Source organism: Cuculus canorus, chromosome 7 (assembly GCF_017976375.1).
Source record: "Cuculus canorus isolate bCucCan1 chromosome 7, bCucCan1.pri, whole genome shotgun sequence".
NCBI classification, from domain to species: Eukaryota; Metazoa; Chordata; class Aves; order Cuculiformes; family Cuculidae; genus Cuculus; species Cuculus canorus.
In genome coordinates this window covers 10687169-10707944 of record NC_071407.1, presented here as the reverse complement: position 1 = coordinate 10707944, position 20776 = coordinate 10687169, and the positions used below count along the sequence as shown (strand labels likewise).

Here is a 20776-nt window from a genome sequence, read left to right as displayed (position 1 = left end):
AGGAGTTGCCTTTGACTATCTCCCAGTAGACTGGCCTGGGGTCTAGCGTTTGAAAACAAACAGGAAATCCTTTACTTTGAAAAGTAATTCATCCAGGAGAAAACAGGCAGCTTCTCTATGTTATTTTTCTTAATAATTGCTCAAAATATGGCATTTAGGGTTGGGCTCAGAAAAAGAGTTGATATAGTGATAGGTGATTTGATTAGCATGTGTAGACCTTCACTGGAAGACACTATTGAACACTAAGGTTTCTTTAATCTCAGGGAGGCAAGGGGGAGGTAGAACAAGAGCCGAAATACAAACCCTGTCACAAACTGCGTACAAATCTGGGAGGCTGAAAGTGAAGAACTATTGGAGCAGTTAGTTTTCCTCTTTTCCACACTTTCCAGAGGGACTGCAATGCAAACAAGCTAGTTAATTCCATAAAGAGGTACATTGAAGAAATGTGAGGGCCAGTAATATATGGAAAATCGGGTTATAAGATCTGCTTGCCCCTCTGAATTGTTAAATAATTCTGGAAGTGATCTGTTTGTTCGTTGATTCAGTATTATTTGATTTTCTGTTGATTTTCTGGCAGATCATACATAATTTCGGTGTACTTTAACCTCCTGCAAAGCCAGCTCAAAGAGTTCAAATTCTGCTAGTTGCAAGTAACTCCTTTTATGCAAAATTTGGTATAGATGTCATATCTAAATTGGTTTTCCTTGAAGGAAAGAGTGAGCGATTGTCTATGGAAGAATTCTCTTAAATTAAAGAGGAGCTGTTTCATATCTCTTACCAACCACTGAGTCTAGTAAGGAGAGGGTACTTAAGACCGGTTTTGAAAGATTTCATAGCATATTTTAGAATTGTTACTGGTGTCAGTGGATTATTTTCTGTTTTGTGGATTCCAGTTTGCTTTTGCTTTTAATGTGAGTAATTGAGCTTTTTTTCCTCTATAAAGACCAAAGAAAGGTTTGATTGTAGAAATATGCGAGAGTGTCTTTGCTGAAGCTGTTAGTATCAAGAGCAAAATGAGTGCAGCTTAGATGGAAATGGAAAAAAAAAAAGGTGTTCTAAAATGTATTTTCAACCATGGCTAAACAAACAGTATTATGGAATGGTAGTAATCTTCTTTGGTACTAATAGGATGCCAGGCTTGATTTCAGGTATTTTTCATATTTGTAACAATGTGTATTAAAATATTTACAAGTATGTGAAAATCAGCCCTCAAAAGGTGGTGGTCTGGTTTTGTGTTTTTCCTGCTTGCCTATAAAGAGCACTTGAAGCATACATAGTGTGCTAGAATGTGCTTCTGGGAATTTCTGCCTGTGCCATCCATTTCAAATATCATTCAGCTTAAACACATTAAAACCACATGGCTTACTGTCAACTTAAGAAAGAAAAGAAAAATTTCCCTTAAGACTATTTTGTTGTGGCTTTTTCTTTTTCTTTTTCTTTTTTTTTTTTTTTGCTTTGCCCCATCGTGAAAAGGCTGAAGCAGCAGATTTTTTATGCTTCTGTAGATTCTATGCACATGCCATGTTTTTATGACTGTAGATTTTCCATTTTTAAAAATGAAATATATGCTTCTCAGAACTCAAAATGCTGCATTTTTCTTGACTTCCATGAAACTTGGCATTGAATCCCGTGTTCCTTCTGCTTTTTTGTATCCCCAGCTGAATGCGCTCAGAACTTTTGCAGAGGTGTTTTATTGTTGGAACAAAAAGAGTATCAATGCATGGCTTAAACAGTTTAAATTTTCAACTGGATAAAACAGATTTCCAAACTGAAGATGTATTATTTGGCATTAGTAGTGATTTTAATCATTGAGATGACGTGAAAGGCAGAAATGTTGTGGTAGGGGTATGTTTTCTTATGCTATTGAGAGTATATTTACTTTTATATACCCTAAAATGTATGTATCTGTGTAGCATGACTAAACTCACTAGCCAGAAGAGGGTTTAGAATTTTTTTTAAAGTAGCTCATCCTATCACAGGAGCTGTTATGCTGTAAAAGACCAGAGGACTCAAGAACTGAGGAGAGAAAAAGGCATCACCTGCAAAATCATATCCTTGTTTCTAATACTTAGAAATTTGGGTGGTAGTTGGGTATTTTGTTGTTTGTTTTAATTGAACCTGTATTTAATGCTTTGACAACAAATCTGCATTGTGGCACTTTATGCTTTCGGACACCAGATGGTGCTACTCAACTATCTAATGTGTAATTTTCACACATTTTTGAGTAATTGACACTTGTTTTAGTTCCAAAACCAGTTCTGTACTTCCTGACCAGGTGTATGTTCCAGGATGCAGAACTGTACCTGATAGACTGTTTAAGGACAATGACTGGAAAGTTATAATGCAAACTGAAGTGCATTGTAGAATTGGTATTTTAGGTCTCGCTGGGCCATCAGATGGTGTTTTTCCTGGGTATATACCTTGGAAAATCTTAGTTTATGTACTTGACACTTCAGAGATTTGACTTCTTAAAGTGTCCTTTACATTAGATTTAGTAACTTTGGTCTGAGGACTTGTGGTGGAGGCACCATTATTGTCAGATTGAAAGTGCAGAGGATGGTTCTGGAGACAAATGTAATGAAGTGATGTTGAGGTTATGTTTCAGATTGGTGTGAGTTTCTTAGACATAGTCTTAAGTTTGAGTAAGGCTGTCAAAAAGCTTTTAGTTGTCCTCTTGATTCAGAAGACACGATGGCTTAGCTCTGTAATTGTGTTGCAGACAATCTTCATAATACTGTGATGTACGTTTAGCATTTGACTTGTATTTATTTCAAGTTTGGTTATCATGTATAATAGACTCATCTGGTAATCCTAATCGTGGGGCTGGAGGGTTGGGACAATGGATTTGTTTTTTAGCTGAATCCCAAAGGTTTGTGGTACAGTCTACCACTGAAATTTATTTAAACAATGAGGAAATTTTTGATACTTTATCTTTCTTACAAGTCTCTTTTCTTTTATAGATCCCCATATTAAAGTTTCTGGAAAAAAAGAGAACGTTAAAGAAGCAAAAGAAAAAATCATGTCTGTCTTGGACACAAAAGTAAGAAAAAACTTGCTTGGAATATCACCTTGTCCTCTTATTTTGTGGTGACTTTGATCTTTTTAAATCTGCTCAGTTAAACAGAGGGTATTTATGGATGCTCTGAAGCCAAGTCTGCAATATATTCCTTCTGGATGTTGGTATTTGGTGTATACGCGTATATGTGAACATGCTACAAGAAAACACTTGCTTAAACCACTTTTTTCTAGATCTGAACTGTATAGAAATAATATTTTCAAGTGTATAGCTAGATAGCTAGAATTGTATATAGTTTGTTAATTTGATTGATTTCTTCACTTCAGAGTCTGAAATAAAGCTTCACTGAAGACAGTAGATTATGCGGCCACTTCAGCGAACCTAAATTTTTTTTTTTTTAAAATTCAATTTAGGGAGCACTTATGCAATTCTATTTTTAACTGTTACTGCATCTTCTGAAACAGTAGGACCAGCATTTCTAAAACATCTGGATTTTGGTCAGGGGTCTCATATGTTCAATCAGACTTTCTTTTCATTCAATAGTGAGCCTTTTGGGCAGTGTATATGGCTTCTGCGTAGCTGTATGCCACTTTTTTGCTTCTGTGAACCGATCGTCACAAGAAATCCTCCAGTGCTAAGCACCATTTTCTGAGCAACTTTTAACGATGTTACTATGGACACTTATCAACATACCTCTTAAGAACAGCCGTAGGCAGTTTGTGTATTTTAAAAACTGATGTACCAGAAAAAATCAGTAAACAAAAAATCTTCGGTAAACAAGAGGGATAAAAGAGCTGATAAAAGCTAGTTAAAAGCTATGGGACTTTGTTTTGAAGATGTATATTTGGGGTAGAGGTATTTTTTTCCCATGTAATTTCCTCACCGGGAATAAAATATGAATGGTTTAGCAGCTGAATATAATCTGTATTAAAAACATCTCACTTGAGTAGAATTTAAACCACAGCAAAAATACTTCAGAAATACAGTTTCGAATGTTATTCTTGAAATTACATTACTCTCAAATACTCAGGTTCTACTGTGAACAAGTCTAATCGTGAGTGCTTGATTTCCAGAGCAATCGGGTAACCTTGAAGATGGATGTTTCACATACAGAACATTCTCATGTGATAGGTAAAGGTGGCAATAATATCAAAAAGGTGATGGAGGAAACGGGATGCCATATCCATTTTCCAGACTCAAACAGGAATAATCAAGCAGAGAAAAGCAACCAAGTAAGTATTGATTAGTATTTAACTCATTTTGGGGAGGATGGTGGATTCATGTTCAAGGAAGGTAGGGGTTTGGTATTTACACCCTGTGGAAAGCATGGGACTTCTTAAGTGAGCAGTTATTTAAAAGCAGATGGAAATAATTTGTGATGGCTCATGAATCATTTTGATTTTTTAAAACTAAAATTATTTGGTGTATACGAGGTCAACAACTTACTATGAATGATAGAGAAGCGGTATGAAAGCACTGCTTTTGTACATTTTTTCCTGTTCAACACTTGACTTATTGAGCTTATTGATTAATTTCTTGGTGCTTTTGGCTTATGGTATAACTTAGTTGAAAGCAGAAATCATTGGATAGCTGGCAAAAATGAATGTCCTATTGTGAGAGTTCAGCTTTATTAGAATAAATCATTGAACCTGAACTGTACATCTTTTGTAATGCTAATATTACTGGAATGTTTACTTTCAAGTCTGCCATCACTGTATTCAGAATCCCTCTTTGCATCCCAGGGGCTGCTGAGCAAACTGCAGTGATTTCAAAATGTTCAAGAAAACCTACTTTTGTTCTATATTAGCATTGAGCTGATATGTACAGTAGTAATTCCATCATTTTATCAAAACAACTGTATTGTTTGATGTATCAATTTTTTCTAGTTGCTTAAGCTTATTTAAGTTAAGATTCTTTAATATTCGTAGTTTTGGGGTATTTTTAATTTTTTAAACTGGTTTTAGTTTCAGCTACTGTTTAGAGAACACTTAGCTTGTCACCATGTGTAAAATAAGTGTTAATTTTTGGGGGAAAAAAAAATTAAAAAGACTGCACAGGTACCTGAATAAAGTCTCCAGTGCCTCATTTGAAAATGTAATGTTAATGTTTTGTATACTCTTGGTCTTCCAGGTGTCTATTGCAGGACAGCCAGCTGGAGTGGAGTCTGCAAGAGTTAGAATTCGGGTAATAGTCTATTTCAGTATAGTGTTCCCCTGAAAACACCTGAAAGGAAAAAAAAAATATATATATAGTTTTGAGAATCCTAGGGTTGTCTGGCTGTGTCTTATGACAGCAGAAATGTAAGAACAAATGTGAGTATCCATATGAGTAACATGATAAGGGTATTACAATATCAGTGATTTGCATTCTGGCCAAATTCTTAATTAGCCCAATGTGGACCTTGAGCGTGAAGTCTACAGGGTACATGAGATGTAAAACATCACATACTATGTGTAATCTTAACTTACCCTCCACAAGATAGTCTGTAGAAGCTCAGGCATCCTGTGAATCTATGACTTAGGAAAGGCAATTGCTGCCTTTTTAATTTTAATCGTTTTCATGTACGATTTGCGTTAATAATTTGGTGGAATTTGGTTCCATTCGTAGCACTTTTATCTTTACTTTCTAGATTTGATTTGTATGCATATTCCAGCATGGATAATTATAAATGTAATAAAGTATGAAAATGTTTTCAGTTGTTGTCAAAGTGTCACTTACACAGCCTTGGTCTTGACAGTCATAAAAGAAGCTGATGTTTGTGTAGCTTTGTAGCTGATTTCGTAGCTCTAATTAATCCATGACAGAAAAGACTTCTCTAGGAAGTTGTACAAGTATTCATCTATTTGTGGGTCTGCGTGGATAAGTATGGGAAATTACCTGGCTTTGTTGTTGCTACATAGGTGCAAAATATCCTCCTATTTGGGAGGAGGGGAGAAGCCACAATTGAAATAGCCTATGCACATCAAATACATTTCATGTCCCTGGAAAAATCTGCGCCTTTTTCCAACTCAAGCTATAATATTTTTATCAATGAACCCTGAGCATAGGAAGTATTATGTCACTTTAATCATCACTGACCAATACATTATGATTCAATATAATTCAATATAATGGTTGTAGTCTTAGTGAGTATGATTTCAGTTTTTAATATTTGCTCTTCAATGTTGTTGTAGGAGCTGCTTCCATTGGTACTCATGTTTGAATTGCCTATTGCTGGAATTCTTCAACCAATCCCAGATCCTAATTCTCCCACAATTCAGCATATATCTCAGACGTATAATATTTCAGTTTCCTTTAAACAACGCTCTCGTATGTATGGTGCTACAGTCATTGTCAGAGGGTCACAAAATAATACTAGTGCTGTGAAGGTATGTGTTTTCTTAAGTAGATTCCTGCATGTCATAAATACGTTCATAATTTAGGTACTTGAGAACTATATTAATATTATATCCCGCCTCATCAGTACACTTTATTATTGTATAATCACTTTTGAAGCTTGAGGGTTTGTGCCTTTTTTAAACCTAACTGGTATAAGTGAAATGGAAAATGCATAGGAAATTAAAAAAAAAAAACCCAACCTCCCCTCCATGTCTTCTTCTGGCTTTGATCTTCTCAACTTGCACTCAAATACATAACATTGAAAGTTGCACTAACAGTCAGTAAAACTGGTCTTGCAAAGCCAGGATTGAGAGATGTGAATTTGGCAGTCAAGTAAAGGAGCTGCCATGAGCCTATTTATATTAAAAATAAAAAAGCTTCCTTTTTAGCCATGTGACAGTCTGGTAACAGTCTTGGATGGGTATATCTCAAGCCAGTAAGAACGTCTTAGGTCAAAATTGAAAGATAATTTTGCAAGTATTTATTACCTAAATAAATATCTGTTGACTTTTGTTGCTGTATGTGGGCACTAAATGTCTATTGGGACCAAACTTTTTTGATAGTCTTGCTACTTTTACAATGGTAATTAAACATGCATTTGGTCATAAAATGAAGATAGTAACTTAGTCCATCTGTTACCTTTGACAAATCAATCAGATTTTCACACAAACCAGAATTTTCTTTATCTTGAATGTGGAATGCCTGAAAGGAAACAGTCTGAAATGTCTTTTTATGCCTATGAGCACCGTTTCACTCATTTCCTGCGTTTCCTCTGCAGGAAGGAACAGCCATGCTTTTAGAACACCTAGCTGGGAGTCTGGCTTCTGCAATTCCTGTGAGCACACAACTAGACATCGCAGCGCAGCATCATCTCTTTATGATGGGTCGAAATGGCAGTAACATCAAACATATCATGCAGAGGACTGGTGCTCAGATCCACTTCCCTGACCCTAGTAACCCACAGAAGAAATCCACTGTCTACCTCCAAGGCACAATTGAGTCTGTCTGTCTTGCCAGGCAATATCTCATGGTAAGTACTTCCAGTGAAACTTACTTGATAAAAGTGCCATATTCATTCAGCATGTATTTATGGGTGAAAAGCAAGTTAGCCTTAGCAAGGAAGGATTACCACTCACATAGCAAAAAGCTGATTCAGTTGAATGCTCTATTTTTGTCAGTGTTAAATGTTTGTAGTTATCTAAAATACTTATAATATCTGGAATCGTGATTTGACAAATAACCTTGGTAATGTAAATGCAGCATAAGCAATTTAAATTTATTCTAACAGTATGCTTCTGAGTGGAAGGCAGATTTCTGGAGGGTTTTGTTGCTGGAGGGTGGGTTGTTTGGTTTGTTTTGCCAACCTGCTTTTTCCATGTTTATCAGGTAAGGAGGTTTCTTTTGGAAGGAAGTGGCAGGAATTCCTTGGCTCCAGTGTAGGCAAGTTTTTAAGGAAGCTGGGGGACCGTTGGAAATACGTACTCATTCTGCAGTCTAACATTCTTTCTAGTACCACAGCCTCAGAACTATATGACCTTTTATAAAAATAGCTTAGGTGATGTGTACATGTTACATTGATCTTTAAGCCTCACAGGAGCCTTCAGGCATTGTTGTAGTAGTAATGCTTGTACACGGATTTTTATATATATGGATATTTAAGAACAACACATGGGAGAATTTGACTGAAATACAATTCAAAGCTGATATTTGGATAAACCGTGATACATTTAAATTCCAGACGTCAACATCTCTCTCTCCATAACTCCTGCATTGCACTGTGCATAGCTGTGCAGTGGAAAACAAAAACATGGTGCCTTTCTATTTATGCAGTTATATTATGATTATATTATAGGATGTTATTATCTGTAAATACTAAGAGAGCTTTATTCTGTGTATTTCCTTGGTGAAGCTTAAGTAATACTTTTCTGGAGGTTCATGAAGTAGAACGAAATGCAAACAAGGTGTCATATGAACATCAACATACACCTTTACTCTAGAAACACAGAATTATGCAAGGGCCGTTTCTTGAAATATTGAAGTTTGATTTAGTTCCAAGCACATCACTACAACTTAGTTTCCCACATCACATCCACTATGTCATCCTTGTAGAACTGTACTGACCAGGAGACTTAGTTGGTTTCAACTCACAGGCATTATATGTTCTGAAACTGTTGTTTTCAGCTTTGTAGATAAAAACAAGTATTAAAAGTAGGTTTTGCAAAGGGCGAATGTATCTTTTCAAACAATAAAAAATTGAAAAGCTGAGGGAAGAAGTAACTAACCAGATAAAAACTTAGCAGTATTTTTCAGCTTCAGATAAAAACATTTAATATGCCAGTCATGCTGGTACCTGCTTACAGATAGATAGCTGCAGTCATTCACTGCTTCTTTTGAAATATGTTTAGCTTGATTTGGTGTTTTGGGGGGCATTGTTCATTGGGATGAGATTTCTGTTGTGGAGTGGTCTCCTGCAAGGTATGACTGCAGGCTGACTTCTTACTGTGGTTGCTGTTGTTATTGCCTCCTGCCAGCTCCTCTGATTCAGTCAAAATAACAGCTGATGCTGCTTCACAGCTGGACAGCACAAGCATCCTGTGGAATTGGAGAAGAGATTTAAAAATAGTGATTTGAACTCTGCAGCGCTCCTTGAAGTAGCTGTCTACAAGCATCTGAATATCAATACCCAGAGAAGAAATACCATAATGTTTTTCTGAACTGCAAAATTGTTGTGATCTCTAATTCTCGTAACAGACTAGATTTGTGGCAGAGGTCGCAATATCGAGAGAAATGCAATGCAGTGCATAGATAAGTTACAGTAGGACACATGGGGTCTTGGTGCTCTGTTTAAAACTTGCTTAGCAGTATGTCTAAATGGAAGCTTAAATATCAGCTAGTAACTAATTTCATTGAGTAGGCTATGGATTCTGTGGTGTATAAACTGAATACCTCATCTCTGACAGACATTGCAAGTCTCACGTTTGATTATCAGCATACTGCAGAAATATATTCAGTGTGGTGATTAAAACAATATCCATGGTAGTGATGAGGGGAAATTGTAAAAAGAAGACAATTGTAAATTGTAGTCATTTAAATGCTTACCTAAGCAAGAGGTGTCTCAGATCTTATACAGCAGGCTTTCTGGGCTGCACGCACACATTGCCAACTCATGCTGAACTTCTCATTCGGCAGCACCCCCGAGTCCCTCTCTTTCAGGGCTACTCTCAATCCATTCCCTGCCCATCCTCTGTTTGTTCTTGGGTTTGCCCTGACCCAGGTGCAGGACCTTGCACTTAATTTTGTTGAACTTCATCGGATTTGCACAGGCCCACCTTTAGTCCTGACCCGTAAGCTCTCAGTCAGCTCCACATCCATCCCAAGGTGGAGCTCTATGCACTCCAGCCAGTTATTGACACAGAGAGCAACATCACTTTCTCATCTCCCTTGCCTATCCTTCCTAAAGAACCTGTATCCCTCCCTTCCGACATCCAGTCATAAGATCCATCCCACCATATCTCTGTGATACCATTGGGATCATAGCCCTGCAAGCGTACTCACACCTCTAGCTGCTCTTGTTGATTCCCCATGCTACATGTATTTACATAGAGGTACTTACATCGGGCCCCTGAAAGCTGACTTACTGACTGGAAATACTTCATGTTGCTCTTCGAGTGCTCTGCTACTGATTTACAACCCTTCTTCAGGCTCTGAGCATCTATTGCTAGAATTGGCATCAGGCTGGTGGGATTGGGGTGGATTGAGGTTGCTTTCCCTTGGAACTTTAGTTTAAAGCCCTTTTCACCAGGTTGGCAAGCCTGTGACCTAAGATGCTCTTCCCCTTCTCCGATAGGCAGACTGACTCCATCAGCCACCAATAGACCAGGTTTCTCAGGGCAAGTCCCATGGTCTAAGTAGCCAAAGCCCCGGCTGTGGGACCAGTTCTGCAGCCATTTGTTGATTTGCCAGACTCGACTGACCCTTTCAAACCCCAGTTTTTGTTTTTAAATAGACTTGATTCATAATTTTTCTTTTCAGGCAGGTTCACTTTGTGGAGTAAGCTGTGTTTGTTCAGTCTCCCTTCAAAATACTTAAGATGCCTTGCTTTAAATTTCCTTAACTTAAAATTACTTTAATATAGATTTGGGAAGTATAGTGTTGCCTGTAGGTGGTAGTGTTGAGAAGTACTATTTAAATATAAAGTTATACTGAGCTACTGATCTGAATAATAGGTAAAACAATTTGCTGCTTTTAATTCTGAAGCAGAAGCTGGAAACTCATTAAACAACACCACTTTCTTGAATAGATTTTTTTGTGGCTTTTTTCCCTGAGACCTATGGTTATGCTTGCTTTGTTGTGAATCTAAATTCACAAAAAGTATAATTTGTTTTTTACTGAGATTGTGCCTTGTATTTTTGTTACTTTATGAGAAGTAGCAATTCAATAATTTCTAGATATTCTGTGACCATTGAATTTGTTGTTTCTTGGGTTTGGGCTTTTATTAGGGGTGCTTTTTCTTTTCACTTAAAGTTGCCTTATTTCAAGTGCTTCAGAGATGTCATCCATAGCTGATCTAGGACAAGGGAAGAGAAGGGTAAAAGTTAGGACTTAGGTATGGTCACTTGCAGAGAATTTTTTTCAGAATTGATTCCTTTTTTCAACCACAGTTTAATGTGAGAGTCCCGCTATCGGCTTCTGACAGTATTTTGTTCTTATTTGATAGGTAATAGTAGTTTCCAAGTTTGAATCCTCCAAACACATCTAAGTCTGTATAAATAGCTAATTCGGGGAGCATATGTGCTAATTGGATTATCAAATAGTCATTTCACTTATACCACCAAACTCTTTGTTCAGAATCCTAAAGTAGAAAGATACCCTGTATTCTTGCATACAAGAAAATGGCTTTACTTAAAAAATGATGGGAATGAAGTTTTCTGAACTTGCTCTGTTGTGATGGACACGTGTTACAGTCTCTGCATTTCAGTTTATTGCTGACATTTTTATGGGAAAAGGGGCACGTTATAAGTCGTGAGAATTTTTACATTTTGTCTTCTCAGGGTTGCCTTCCTCTTGTGCTCATGTTTGATATGAAGGAAGAAATTGAAGTAGAACCACAGTTTATAACTCAGCTAATGGAACAGTTAGATGTCTTCATAAGTGTTAAACCGAAGCCAAAGCAACCAAGCAAGGTTGGTGAAAAGCTATTCTATTCTTTTTAGACTTTCATGACAGCTTTACAGAGCTGATGAGTTGACATGTCTGCTCCTCCTGCCTAGCTTAATGGATTCATGTACTTGAAAAAGGAATATATGTTTTCTGCTTGATATATCAATTTATATGTTACAACAGCTCTCCTTTATGGTAATTTGTCTTTTTTGTTAAACAATTAACAATACAGAGATTAGCTTTTGTATGGGAGATGCTGATAAAAGAAATAAACTGTGAGGAGATAAATTGTATCTGACTAGAACTATTCTTGATTTGTTTTTAAGGAAATTAATCTTAAATTGCAGCTCTCCCACATCACTGCAGAGTTCTTTAGCAATCAGAATTAAATAAAAAAAAACCAGATAAAAACAATAGGACTGAGAGAAGGCTGATTGTGTTCTACACAAGATGTTAAAAGGGACCACAAAAACCAGAATTACAAAATACCTCACATGGGAGATGCTAATTGTGAAATATTCAGATGAGTATGGATAGGAGACTCCTAGTTATCTTCCTTGTATTGAATGCCGTAACAGGCAAAAATTTCAAAATATTAAATGACCATTCCATTAGGTCAATAAGCAACCTTCTCTGCATAGGTGTTTATAAAATCAATATATGTAGAGAATGCACAAGAAACAAATAATGTTTTTTGTAATTTTATTTTCCAGGCATTTGTTACCTTATTCTCAGACAGCTATGAACTTAATAGCTGGATTTAATATGAACAACTTTTTTGTCCACTTCAAGGTATAAAGCTATGATGAATGCCAAGACCAGATTTTAATAATGGGTTGTCTTCTTTAAATCTTGGGGCACTTGGTGCTGTTCGGTGTATCAAATCCTAAGGCATAATAATAATTGTTTTTCTTAGGCAGAAAGGACTTGCAGCATTCTCGTTGTCAAATGCACACAGAATCCCTAAATTTACAGTCAAGGCCACTGAATTTGAGTAGCTGCTAATGGACATTATCGCATGCTGTTTCACACTGCTTTGTTACCAATAGCCATGAGGGACTATTAAGAAGAGTTGTGTGTTGCAGATCCATGTTCTATAGTTGTGTTATTCATTGGTTTTATTTTTTGTTGTTGTTGTTTGTTTTCTTTCCCTACAGTCTGTGATTGTAAAAAGCGTTGAACGAAATGCCTTAAATATGTATGAGGCACGGAAATGTCTCTTGGGACTTGAAAGTAGTGGAGTTACCATAGCATCAAATCCTTCTAGTGTCTCGTGCCCTGTTGGTCTGTCTTGTCCTGGTTTGGATATCTTGTCCTCAGCAGGACTAGGACTCACTGGGCTTGGTATGCATTCTATTCTAAATATATCTTTATTTATTGTTATAGATAGGTTTGTTTAAAACTTAACTCACTTGCTTAAGAAAAAAGGACCAGATGTGTGTTTTCCTTAAGGAATCACGTTAAAGCATTAGAGAATTCCAAAAGTATCTGTCCTTTCAAAGGCTTGTTATTGTAAAACATCTCCAAGGATTTTGTAATCAGCTGTGTGACTCATCTCTGTAGAACTTTCTCCTGAAGCTCACAAATCACTCAGCTAAAAGTGAAAGGAAGGTGAAGTAGGATATTGCTTTTACAACTTTCAGAAGAATCCTTTTCAAATGAAGTTTTTCTTTCACAATATTGTGATGTCTCAGGCTGTACTGAGCTTCAGTAGGTGTTTAAGCCTGTCGACAATACCATGAAGTGTAACATAGCTAATGCCACATTCCAGTTCTGGCTGTATCTCGCTGCATCTCGCTGTAATTGAGGGATGCACATCCTAATAGTTTAGATCTTAATTATCAGGCTGAAATTCAGGACAGAAATATATTAGTTTTGTGTCTTCATGTAATTCCAGAGAAGAAGCATGTAGTCCAGACTGGAATTAGTATTTCATTTTCAAGCTCTGCAAGTACCTTAACATGAGAAATCTATAGAAAACCAAACAGTCCCAGGAGGATTTAGTGACAAATCTTAAGACTGGTTCTTGAAACTTGGAGTTCTCGTGTAGCCACCATGTTCCCTTGCAACCTGCCATCCAGGAGTGCTGCATAGTTCTATGTCACATGCTTTCTTGGGAGTCACAAAGCAAGTGTTTGTGCCGTTTGACCATGTTTTTTCATGCTGCTTTTCTTACCTTTCTTGTTATGCCTACTTGTTGGGATTGGTGTAGTGCTTAACTGTCTTGCGAATACTCTTATGTGAAGATCCAGTTTGAAGAAATGCTTTGGGAAATAAATAAGCAATGAATTTGGGGTATGATTTGCAGTCAGTATTGAAGGTGAAAAAGGAAATTCAATAGTTCTTAGTGTGGAAGTGGTAACTCATTCACATGAGCTGAGAAAAAGGTTATTGCCTGAAATGAAAGTAAGGTTGTGAGGTGCAGTTGCTTTCCTCTTCTCTAGGAGATGCTTCTTTGAAACAAACTGACAGAAGCAATGGAGGGGATACAAGGGGCAGGTGAGGCTGAGAGCCAGCCAGTACAGACTCGTTGTTGTGACAGTAGTTAGGAGTCCAGTAGAAGGACATAAAAGATGCTCCAATTCTTCTGGATATGATTTCTAGTTTCAGAACAAGCATTCTTAACGTGCTTTGTTAAAATTTGTGAAATACGTGCTTGTGCAATTTAGTGGGAGTTTGGTTTTAATTGGTACTTTTGTAGAAAAAGGGTTTCTGTAAGTCTTAGCAAAATATTCACTTGCATTATTTTTTGCAGGACTTTTAGGTCCAACAGCCCTGTCAGTCAACACCTCAACTGCTCCAAACTCTCTGTTGAATGCCCTTAATAGCTCTGTGAGTCCCTTGCAGAGTCCAAGTTCAGGCACGCCTAGTCCCACGTTATGGGCAACATCTCTTGCTAACACAAATGCCACAGGTTGGTATAAGCTAATTGTGAATTAAGTGAACTGTGTAACAGTAAGTCATTAGTATGATAATTGAAAAGTCCAAAGTAACTCATTCTTGAGAACCTTAATAGTAAATTGAATAACTCTATCCAAATCTTAATATAAACGTACAACATGCTGTCACATGCAATGTTTTAATCTGCTGTGTATAGAAAACCATTAACCTACAAACTAGTGGTTAGATAAAGCATCACATTTTTGGCATGCAATTCTAGTGGGAACTTTAGTAATGTATCAAAGCTACATCAAGATAGAGCTTTATATAAAGTACTACAATGCCTGAAAAAGTTAAATGAGAAACTTAATTAGAAAATAACCGAATTCTATTACAGGTTTTTCTGCTATTCCACACCTAATGATACCATCTACTGCCCAAGCAACCTTAACTAGTATTCTGTTGTCTGGAGTACCTAATTATAGTCAAAACACTCCATCTCCACCACCAGGCTTGACTCCTGTTGAAGTCCATGTTAATGGCATGCAATCAGAGAGTAAAAAAGGCTCACCTTCTTTAAATGGTCATGTAAAGGTAAGTGATATGATCTCCAGAGAATCTGATCTGTTTGTAATAGACCTCTGCTAAGTAAAGCTGAAAACTAAATTAGTAGATTCTTAAAGCTGCTAAGTTTGGAAATAGAACAGTGTTGTTTTCAAAATATTACTTAGACTGAAAAATGGAACATTCAAATATATTGTTCTCCTATATCAGGAATGAATTGCTTGTTCTCCTATTCTCCAGACAGAAAAAGGAAATTCTTTCAATATTTCCTTAAGCATAACAATCACTTTAGTGATTTCTGACAATCATTTCAGACCTCAAATATCAAGTATGCTGCACTGTCTGCCACATCACTTGGAGAAAATGTGTTGAGCACAAACCACAGTGATTCGGTAAGACAAACAAGTACTCACGGTGCCTCAGAACAAGTAGCTGCCAAATCAAATAGTGCAGAAGGTAAGATTTTGACATTTTATTCTTTTGTCTGGTAGTGTTTGTACAGTCTGTGTACTGTTAATGAAACCAAAATGTAAATTTATTGCTCATGTATTGGTGTTGTGGGTGTATTGAAGGAAAATATCGCTGGATCTCCCAGATTCGTTGTCAAAGTAAATAGAAGCTGTAGTGTCTGAGCTGTACTGTTGATAGGAACACCTTAAGTCAACTTAAATGCACTTGTAACCTTTTATTTATTTCCCTAGGAGCAGAAGGAAATAACCTATGAAAATTTGTGTTTTACAGCAGCTTAGCCTCATTGCTTAAAGCAATCTCTGCTGGTTTAAACAATGTTACATTTTGCCCTTCTAATGAAAGGAAAGAATTAATGCCTTTGAGAAGGTTGTTGCAGAAGATTGTGTGTAGATCAAACCTAAATGACCCTGACAAACAGATTATTTTAAATGTTGTTTTATAACAACATTTTAGTTATGTACCCCTTAGAAGGTAAAGGAACTACTGAACTGTTCCTGTAATTCTTGAAGGAAGGGAAAGCCAGTTCCACTTTAAATATGCATAAAGGCCTTGATTCCTCTGTGACTACTGATCAACAAGAAGATGCTCTGTTTTCAAGGTTTGTGGTCATTTGAAATGCTGGTTTCAATAAAAAGTACATTGCATAACTAAGGTGACAAATATTTGTAAAAACACATTCTAAAGATATTTGAATACCTAGTGGGGAGCTTTTATATTAGCAAAAGTTATCTGAGCACCTGGCAAAGTTTATTAAAACTGGAGGAAATGTGAGTTTTGTTCTATAGTTTTCATTCATTCAGTAGGTTCACTAAAAGACAAGAGTGTTTTCGTTTAACTATTCTCTTAATTGGTCTTGTAGGTTGCAATGATGCTTTTGTAGAAGTGGGCATGCCAAGAAGTCCATCCCATTCAGCAAACACTAGTGATCTGAAGCAAATGATGAACTCTTCCAAACAGGCCTGTGCTAAGAGGCAAACAGTTGAATTACTGCAAGGCACAAAAAATTCTCACTTACAGTAAGTTAAATGTAGAAATACAGATTAATGGATTTTGAACACGCGAAATTCTTTACATGTTTTGGTAGATAGAAGGTGTGGTTCAGTTGTAAGATATTCAAAGCTGATTTAAATTGTCTTGATTTTCTTAAATCATATTGGGCTTTAATAAACCTTCTAGTTTGCCTGGTAATGGAAACTGAATGCTTTTTGTACATACATACTAAATATTTTTCTATATTTTGAGAAAAATAAATGCCGCATTCTACCACAAAAGAATGGGGATTTTTTTTTTAGAGGAACTGTTATTACCTATTTCTAATGGATGCATTTTTGCACTTTTTTTCTTTATTGATTGCTTTGAGAAGAGTTCCTGACTGACAACCTTTTTATTTGTGTGTATCTGAAGCTGTTTTCTTCTTAGAAAAACGATACTCAGGGCATAACAGCATGTTCTCAAGCACTTGTCTCAATGATATTTTGTTTATTTGTGTTCTTCTAATGAGCCAGCAGTGGGGAAAGGCTCTTTTGAGTCATAATATGTCTTGGCAACTCAGTTTTTGTGCTTAACACAATGTTTTGTACAATCTACTTTAAGTAGTGTTTGCACTATTCCTTTTGGGAACTGTTTATCATCACTCTTTTGAGATGCTTATTTTTCCCTACCTCATTTATTTACACTGTTAAAGCTGTAATACATATTTTATTAATTCTGCTCTCATAAATTAGAAATCCAAAGCTTCCTGCTAACTGGACTCAGTTGTTTGTACGTCACTGGTTTTTGTATGTCTTGTTCTTTTTGTTGAGGATATAGTGTTCATTTTCCTTAGGACATTTTTCAGAGGTCATCCACAGCATCTAAACCACAGTCACTCTGCTTTGTAGTAACAGTTTGTACCGTTCTAGAGTATGTGGCTTATTTTTACAAAGAAAAGATTATGTTAAGAGGTTGCTTTGGCATATAGGACTGCAATTATTGAAACTTTAAAAGCGAGTAGGACCCATATTAACTTTCTTAGCCCCCATGCGGTTCCCCTTATCCTGGTACTATCAGTCTGTTAGAACTGCTGGCCTGAGCAGTGCTAAATCGTATGAAGTTATACTGTGCAAAGATTACATGTGATAATTCCAGATAACAGACAGCTCAAGTCTGAATCTATATACTATGCCTCATACTTGGTAATATAGGAAGCAGCAATACATTTTTGTTTCACTGACAGAGAAACAGGAGAAGGAAGGCTGAGATTTTGGAAATATTGCTAAATCCAGAGATGTTTATATTGGCATTTCTTGAATTTTGTTGCCAAACTTCTTAGGTTAAAACTTAGTTATGAAAATGGCATTGAATGTTCACCTCTTGTGGAAAAAAACCCTGGAGTTAATACTGACTTTGATCCCGCAGTGCTGCAGAGAGGTTGCTCTCAGATGCAGAGTTAAGTGCTTCTGAAAGTCCTGTGGCTGATAAAAAGGCTCCTGGAAGTGAACGTGCAGCAGAGCGAGCAGCAGCTGCCCAGCAGAACTCTGAAAGAGCACGTCTAGCTCCACAGCCGTCATATGTAAATATACAGGTACGCAAATCTAGTACCATATTTGATAATTGCAAAGCAGGTGACTAGCAGACTGACTTGCCATCACCATTTCAGTAAAAACAGCAAAGTTATTAATTCTTTCAGCTGCAGAGTGAGTTGTTAGTTAAATGTCTTGAACACAAAAAAAACCTTATGCTTCTGCTGAATAAGAAAAATTTATGTACAGAATGAATTGGATGCCTACATTAGTCTAAGCAAGCATCATTTGTGTGTAAAAAAACTTATGTAGTTGCTTTGAAGAAATTTGAGAAGAGAATTATGTACACAAAAGACATCTTGCAGCTTTTCATAAGCAGCATCAGTGGAATTTTTTTCTTCAATATCAGATTCATATGCAGGGGGATTTACTGGAGTAACTGTGCTGGTTTTGCTTTACATATGTGGATATGTACACACACTTTTTTTTCTTTTACAGTTCCTGTTTAGTAAACTGCAGCCTACTGCTATATTATAAACTACTTCCATGTTATTGCAAATCTCCCCAGTGAGAAAGAGCCCTTTGTCAAGCAGTTGTAACAGAGTGGTTTCCAGTATAGATCTGTCAGTGTGGGCATCCCTAGAAAGTATGGAATAGTTAGATAACATTAATTAGTGTTTTGCAGCCCTTTTTCTAGTCAGAGCTCCAGTTATTTCTAGCAGTGAATTTAATGCTTCAGGCTGAATACTGCATTTTTGTAATTTTGTGTGTATGCTTAGACTTGCTAATCTGTATTTCAAAGAAGTGTAGCTCATCTAACCAGGGGCATTTAAACTTCAAACCGTTCATTGTTGTAGGTAGTGCAAATACAAAGGTTTTGGGGTTTTTTTTTAACTATCTCAAAATTTAGGTTAATGTCCCTTCAGAAGATGAGTGCATGAAGAAGAACTAAACTTCAAAGAATATTAGTAAAAATAACTGTGGTGCCTCAGTTTGCTGTCTCTGATGTGTGTTATCTTTTTGTGTCATTGACACGTGTTTTAAATGCGAAGAACTGATGACTAAGAAAGAGAAACTATACTTGGAAAAATGTCCCGAAACAAACAAACAAACTTGAAGAAAAATTCTTTGTAGACTGTTTGTAAATGCTGCTACAGTCTCACTGAAATGGATATCAGATAGTTATTTAAAATCTTGGTTGTCAACGTGTGAGTGAACACTTTAAGTAACTGAGGCTCTAACCAGTCTACTGGCAAATGATTGTGCAGTTCTTCAGTTTCCTCCTAGATTCCTAGATGTATTCACTGACCAGTTTCAAAACCTTTGTTTTTATGAAGAGCTGAGCACTAGAAAGACAGTAAAGCTATCTTCTGCATGTTTATATTTTTAGGCATTTGACTATGAACAGAAGAAGCTACTAGCAACCAAAGGTATGTGGATAACCAGTGGCTTCTGAAAGTTTGTTAGTATACTGCTGCAAGAATTTCATAAAGTTTCAGTTTTCTGATTTGATTTTTAATCAAATTTAAAGCTGATGGTGAAACATTTGTGTATTAGTTTTCATGTTCCAAAAATTTCTTAATGGCAATGTGGCATAAAATATCACATAAACAACTTTGCAGATGGGATATTCTCTGTGTGAATATATCCATATGCAAATTATCTGTTTTGTTTTCAGAGGCCTCATGGCTGTAGTACTTTATTTTATTTGGATGCAAATTAAACTTTAAGATGTTTGTCATATTGGCAAAGTTGCTCCTTATTTCAGGGATTAATTATGTTACAAAATTGATAAGGGACATGATTGTATCTGTTAAAACCAAATACACCCACAAGAGAAGAAAACCAGAAACCTTACTTTTTGAAACTGATATATTTCTTTTGGCTTCCTCGCAGCCCTATGGGTTTAACTGTCGTCACACAGAGTTAACTGCCTTAAGGAAGGGTAGAATTTGAGTTTTGTAGCAAGAGGAGGTATTCAGAATTTACTGTTTGATAGGTTGCGGTCTGTTAGTGTACGGGGTTATCATCTCAGTACTTTTACTAAGGCTGAGATTTACTAATTTCTCTGTATTTTTTCAGCTATGTTAAAGAAGCCAGTTGTTACAGAAGTGAGAACTCCAACAAATACATGGAGTGGTTTAGGGTTCTCTAAATCTATGCCTGCAGAAACTATCAAGGAACTAAGAAGAGCGAATCATGTATCATACAAGCCATCTATGACAACTACATATGAGGTATAAAAAAACCCCGAGCTATACCGTAATGGAAATTTGGTTTTAGTGAAAGATGGAGTTTCTCTTGAGAAATGTTTAACTTTTTTTATAAAAAGAAATCTGGCAGATACGATTTTTAGCTTTCCTCTTAGGCTTCTAAATAATTTCTTACTGTTAAAAATTTATTTTCTGTAAATATTAAGGTGTATGGAATACATTCAGCCTGACACACAAAATTATGTCCACTTTATAAATCTTCCTTTGGCTTCATAGAAGTGTACTCCCAAAAATATATTCATTTAAAGCAACTTAAACAACTTACAGGACCAATGTCGCAATAATTGCACGCAAGTGTTAGAAATTCTGTAACCCAATTAAAACAATGTGTGATAATGTATAATGTAAATCACTACATGGTGGAGCAGAATGTCAAAACAAGAAATGGCTGCAGCTCATCTTACTTTCTATTGAGAAATCTTTAGAACAGAAGAGCTTGCTCTATTTGTATTATATATTTGTTGGTCCCTTCCAACCCCAACTATTCTATGATTCTGTTGTCTTCCCCTTGGAGGAATGTAGTGAATAGACTG

At 36.4% G+C, this 20776-nt stretch overlaps 1 protein-coding gene across 2 annotated transcripts in view; it reads left to right on the top strand.

Moving 5' to 3' along the window:
* The window catches only part of BICC1 (BicC family RNA binding protein 1), a 98779-nt gene that overhangs the window by 68714 nt on the left and 9289 nt on the right, over positions 1 to 20776 (top strand). For both annotated transcript variants that reach the window (XM_054071832.1, XM_054071833.1), the window contains 14 exons: positions 2961 to 3040; positions 4090 to 4248; positions 5147 to 5200; positions 6190 to 6384; positions 7173 to 7424; positions 11446 to 11577; positions 12712 to 12898; positions 14310 to 14468; positions 14832 to 15028; positions 15313 to 15454; positions 16329 to 16485; positions 17867 to 18032; positions 19361 to 19400; positions 20053 to 20207. In XM_054071832.1, coding sequence (XP_053927807.1) covers positions 2961 to 3040; positions 4090 to 4248; positions 5147 to 5200; positions 6190 to 6384; positions 7173 to 7424; positions 11446 to 11577; positions 12712 to 12898; positions 14310 to 14468; positions 14832 to 15028; positions 15313 to 15454; positions 16329 to 16485; positions 17867 to 18032; positions 19361 to 19400; positions 20053 to 20207 — 2075 coding nt within the window. The remainder of the gene's footprint in view (positions 1 to 2960; positions 3041 to 4089; positions 4249 to 5146; positions 5201 to 6189; positions 6385 to 7172; positions 7425 to 11445; positions 11578 to 12711; positions 12899 to 14309; positions 14469 to 14831; positions 15029 to 15312; positions 15455 to 16328; positions 16486 to 17866; positions 18033 to 19360; positions 19401 to 20052; positions 20208 to 20776) is intronic.